We start from the raw sequence: 5,353 nt of genomic DNA, 5'->3' as shown, positions 1-5,353 counted from the left end.
TTTTTTAAATGGTGAATCTGTTTAAACTGAGAAATATTTTTATGGAAATTTATTTTATCAAGCTTTTTCCTATCAAAAGTTTACCGAAATTCACTTTTTTACTCGATAATTATAAATATACATATTTTCCTACACCACTAATTTTTATTATTCGAGCATCTTCTTTTTCTATATTTAAGATTACTGTACTTACTAATGCTGATGCTTCAAAAGGAGTAAATTATATTTATATTTATTAAACTTGTTTTGGCATTAGTTTACCAATCTAAGGATTTATATGGAATATTTTAGACTCAAAATTAAAGTCTATGGGATATTCGTTGGGATTTTAAAGATAAAATTTCCTAGTTTAGGATTGATAAACTGCTTAAAAGCCGAAATCAATTGAATCTTAAATGTCTGTTTGGATAGGTTTATGGATTAGTTCTTTATAGTTTTTATTTGAAATAGATTTTAATAGATTTTAATATTCATTTTATTCCATTTTTTTAACTTCTTGTATATTATATTTTATTTATTTTAGATATAAATTATAACTGTTTTAATTTTTATTAAAGAAATTAATTTTAATTAAAAAAAAAATTACATATTTATTTATTGTATTATTTCATAAAAAAAAAAAAAAAAATTATAAAGATTTAGTCAAAATTTTTATAAAAAACTTTTAATAAATAAATATTAGGTATAAATTAATAAAGTACTTAATATTATTATAAAAGTGGTTTTAATACAAAAAATATGAAAACTATTATTTTTAATATTGTACTATAATTTTGATATAATAAAACTATAATACCTATTATATTATATTTTTACATTGCTTAATAAGGCTTTCTCTTTAAATATTTATAAATTTAAGTTTTTATTATGGAACCAAAGCTGTTATAAATATAAAGTGATTAATGAATATAAGCCCCTACAAAAAAAAACAGACTAAAATTATAAATAATATTATTTCAAATATGGAATAGATTACTTTTAAATAAAACTCATTCTTTAAATTACAAGTACAAAATTTATTTAATATATTAAAGCATTTTATTTACTTATAAATATTAAAATTTATAGCTAATACTATTTATAGTAATTAAAAAATAAAAAATTGTTTTAAAAATAAATGTAATCATTTAATTCTTTTAAAAATAAACACTATTATGCTTGTAATATTAATAATTTAAATAAATTATATAATAATAAATATAAGAAGAATAGACATGAAAATAAAATAATATAAAATATTATTCTAAAAATTATTTAAACACTTTAACATAAGTCTAAGAGATATATATTAATAAATCTAAATTATATAAGAAAATAATAATAAAAAATAAATATAAAAAGTTATATATGGCAAAAGATGAATAATAAATTATCATTTTATATATAATAAAATAAAAAAATAATTCTATTGAATATAATAAAAATTAATAAATATTAATTTAATTAAAAAAAAAAAAATATAAATATTTAAATATTTGAATAAGATAAAAAAAAATATATAAATTTTAAATAATAAATAATATTTTAAATTAATAATTCTTGATAAAGAGTAAAAGTTTGTAAAAAAAATAAAAAAATTAAAGTATACTTATATATAATATATAATATATATATATATATATTTATATATATATATATATATACATATCAATAATATATATTTAAATATTGCAAAATTAATTATTTTATAATACTTTTTTTTCTAATATAATTAATTTTGATAATAATTTTTGTTAATCTATAATATATATAAAACATTTTATATGTAACCAATAACTTTATATTATATAAAATCTGTTTATTACCCTTAATCTTTTCTTTAGCTATTTTATAAGTTTTTAATAGTAAATATTTTTCAATCTTATTTCTTGGAATCATTTACTTTTTTTATACATAAATTTATTATTTTTATGATATTTTTTATTCACACTTAAACCAAAAATATTTTTTTTTTTGTATTTTAATAAATTAAAAGTTTAAACCATTTATATTTTTTTTTAAAATATATATATAAATTATTTTAATTTATGTAAAATTATTTTTAAAATACTAGTATAAAGAATAAAATATGAATTATTTTAAAATTTATTATTTTATTTTCTAATTTTTTCGAAATACATATATACCGTTTTAATTTTTATTTTTTTTAAACTTATTAAATCAATAAATTTTATTTTTATTTTTATTTTTTTAATCATATTTTAGAAATAATACTTAAAATAAAAATAATTTTTATATATTTAAATAACTTTAATTGAATATAAAATATATTTATTTTTTCTGATTATTTTATTTAAAGAGAAAAAAAAACATGACTTTTATAAAATCCTCAAAAAAAAAATAAAAAAAAATCAATATAAAAAAATAAAAAAAATCAATATAAATCTAAAATCGGTAACTAACTCCAATCTTATTTTTCTCTAGCCTCCCAATATCCTCCTTTATATTTATACTCCAACTCTCCTGTAAGTTAATCTAATTTCTATTCAAAAAACACAATATCATGTTATTTTCCTGATAACTCATTTTCCTTTCTCCTTGCCCTTTACTTTTGCTCTAACCTAAATTTTTCATCTGCAGCAATATCAAGTAATCCATATTCCAAAGCCCTTTAATCTGGTCTTAATCTACTATCTGTTGGACATATCCATTTAATATTTTCTTTATTTAAATTATTCAACTACATTGCATATAAAGTATATTAATAATACTTTTCTGACCCTACTGGTAATTAATATCTTTTCCAGACTACCAAACTTTCCCCAGTATTGACATTTTTACAAATTAAATCACTATTCCATTTCCCATTTAATTTATAGGCACATATATTATCCTTATTATTGACCCAACCTTCAATTTAATACTATCCTTTATCACTCCACGCCCCTTTTTCTTGAAAATTAAGTTCCCCAAAATCCCCTGTAGTATGATTTTTGAATTCCATAACCCCATAATGATCTATATACATTTATCCAATGAATATATTTTTCACTGCCGTCGTGCATTTTTTGAACGTAATATCCCATTTATTTCTCTTCAAAAAAATATGAAAATGTCCCAAAGGTTTCACTTCAAACGATTTTCCCCAAAACTGATTCTTTATATTAGAATCTCCCTAAAATATAAAGTTCTTACTTTCTCCAATTCCAGCACTTATAGGAGGATGATGACTTACTTATTCACTAATAAATTTATACCCTTTCAAATCATCTACATATTCAAAAGTTTCACCTAATAAAGGATTAAAAGGCTTCTTTGTCCTATTTATAGTACCAGCATATACACTAGCAGCAAATCCCATTGCAAAGCATAGAGCTAAGCATGAATCGTCTTATGCATTTGCCTTATCTAATGCTTCCGAATATTCCATTTATTCAGCAAGTCTTTATAACATACTTATTGGTTCATTTAAATAAACTAAAAAAAAAATATTTATTATTTTTTTTAATAAAAAAAAAAAAGACCTGGCACAGCAAATTTAGATAAATCTTTTCCTATAGAATCTTTAAGAATTGACCATATATTAATTTTTTCATTCGGGTCTTTTTCTTTAGGTAATTTCGTTCTTATAGCTTCATTGCTTATTTCAGTTGCTAAATAAGCAGGATTACTGGTCAAAAGTCTATATTTGACTTAACATCTATCCTTAAAAAATGCTACTAATGAAGTTTAAGACACTATTTAATTTTATTAAGGAATAATTTAATTTTAGTTATTAATTTTTTAAAAATCTTCCAAAATACACTAAGATTATTAAACTTTATAAAAATAAGTATCATCACCTGTAAAACTCTCAAAAACAGTTTTATTTATTTCATCGTTTTCATCAAAACTAGCATCTTTGTCGTTATTATTTACTTATTATTACATATTCGCGAAATGTTATTCTATATTATTTGCATCTATACATGAAGATACAACCTAAGCAGCTCTATATAATCTTTTACGTTCATTTTCTAAATTAATAATGCTATCTTGTAAACTTTTCTAAAAATTTAAAAAATATTAAATATAAATATATAATTTATTTGTTTTTTTTTTTAAAAAAAAAGCAATAATAATATTTTTATTTAGAACTATTATAAGTTTTTATAAATTAAAAAAATATATCTTTTAAAAAAATGAACTATAAAGATATATATATATGATTTATAAAAACATAATAGATATTGATATTATTTAAATAAACAATACTTTAATCTAATGTGTGTATTTTTACAAATTATCAACTAAATCCTTTTATTTAGTTGATGAAATTTAAGGAAGTAATTCTGATAAAATTTCATCTAATTTAGCTCCATTTTCATATACTTCAACTAAAGATTTTTCTATTTTTTAATTATTTGAAGTTATAAGCATTTTCTTATATGCTGGATCCAAAGTTTTATTGACTTTTATTAATTATTCTAATTATTCTAAAGTTAGAGAATCAAATTAACATCTTGCATAATCTTAAACTTCTTACAATTTTTAAAGCCATTATTTTTAAGAATGAATATTAGGTGCTTTTATTTCAATTTAATTAGTTCCTGAATTTATTATAATTCGTAAAGGATCATCTGCTGTTTGGGCTATATTCGCTATTTTTAAATGAATTGTACCTTTTATCTAACTTCCTTTAGTATCACAATAATGAAGACAATCTTCATGTAATATGAAATAACGATATTTCCATTATTAAAATAAATTAATCCATTTTTTTAAATATCCCTCCATTTTTTTTTTATATTATATATATATATATATATATAATTATATATAAATTTATCATTAAATATTTTTTTTTTATTTTCAAATAAATTTTATAATATTTATTAATATATTTAATATAATATAAAAACAAAAATTAAATTTTATATTTTTGTATATTAATATTTTTATTTACTTATATTTATACTAAATTATTTAAATGAATAAAAAAAGAAGAAAATGGATGACCGGGGCATCGAACCCCGCGCCTCCTGAATGCGAATCAGGCGCTCTACCATCTGAGCTAGACACCCAATTATATTAAATAATTATTGAATTTTCAAGATACTAAGTTAATATTTTCGTTTTTTTATATAAACTTAAAAAACAAATATGTTTATAATATTTAATTTTTTTTTTATATATATTTTTATTTATATAAAAATCATTTATTTTAGTTATATATATATATATATTTAATAATAACTTTTTTATTTTTTTCATTAAAAAAAATGAATAATTTAGCATCAAAAAGAAATATAAGATCATTTTCTAATAAATATTTATTTTTACAGTATTTTGTAGCAACCGCATCTTTTTATTTAGGCGCAAAATTAACTGATATTTTATTTTATGATGAATAAAAATTCATAATTTAACGTGA

General features: G+C 18.3%; 1 protein-coding gene and 1 non-coding gene across 2 annotated transcripts, besides 7 other annotated features; both read right to left on the bottom strand. All coding sequences in view use genetic code 6, as the record gives it.

Moving 5' to 3' along the window:
- Positions 1-1,303: 1,303 nt before the first annotated feature.
- Positions 1,304-1,340: a microsatellite.
- A 153-nt stretch (positions 1,341-1,493) lies between these two features.
- Positions 1,494-1,535: a microsatellite.
- Positions 1,536-1,589: 54 nt separating this feature from the next.
- Positions 1,590-1,661: a microsatellite.
- Positions 1,662-2,334: 673 nt separating this feature from the next.
- Positions 2,335-2,384: a microsatellite.
- Positions 2,344-2,391: a microsatellite.
- On the bottom strand, positions 2,375-4,716 carry IMG5_123890 (oxysterol-binding protein, putative; the record flags this gene model as incomplete). The annotated part of the gene is made up of 3 exons (XM_004032312.1): positions 2,375-3,417; positions 3,465-3,782; positions 4,128-4,716. The coding sequence occupies 3 exons, from the start codon at positions 4,714-4,716 to the stop codon at positions 2,375-2,377; spliced, it is 1,950 nt and encodes a 649-aa protein (XP_004032360.1).
- An 8-nt stretch (positions 4,717-4,724) lies between these two features.
- Positions 4,725-4,761: a microsatellite.
- Positions 4,736-4,778: a microsatellite.
- Positions 4,779-4,930: 152 nt separating this feature from the next.
- IMG5_123880 lies at positions 4,931-5,003 on the bottom strand. The gene has a single exon. It is a non-coding gene; the product is annotated as a tRNA-Ala (tRNA).
- Between the last annotated feature and the right edge of the window lie 350 nt (positions 5,004-5,353).

Source organism: Ichthyophthirius multifiliis (assembly GCF_000220395.1).
Source record: "Ichthyophthirius multifiliis unplaced genomic scaffold scaff_1120509250981, whole genome shotgun sequence".
Classification (NCBI taxonomy): domain Eukaryota; phylum Ciliophora; class Oligohymenophorea; order Hymenostomatida; genus Ichthyophthirius; species Ichthyophthirius multifiliis.
Note: the sequence above shows the minus strand (reverse complement) of the source record. Positions and strands in the feature narration are given on the sequence as shown.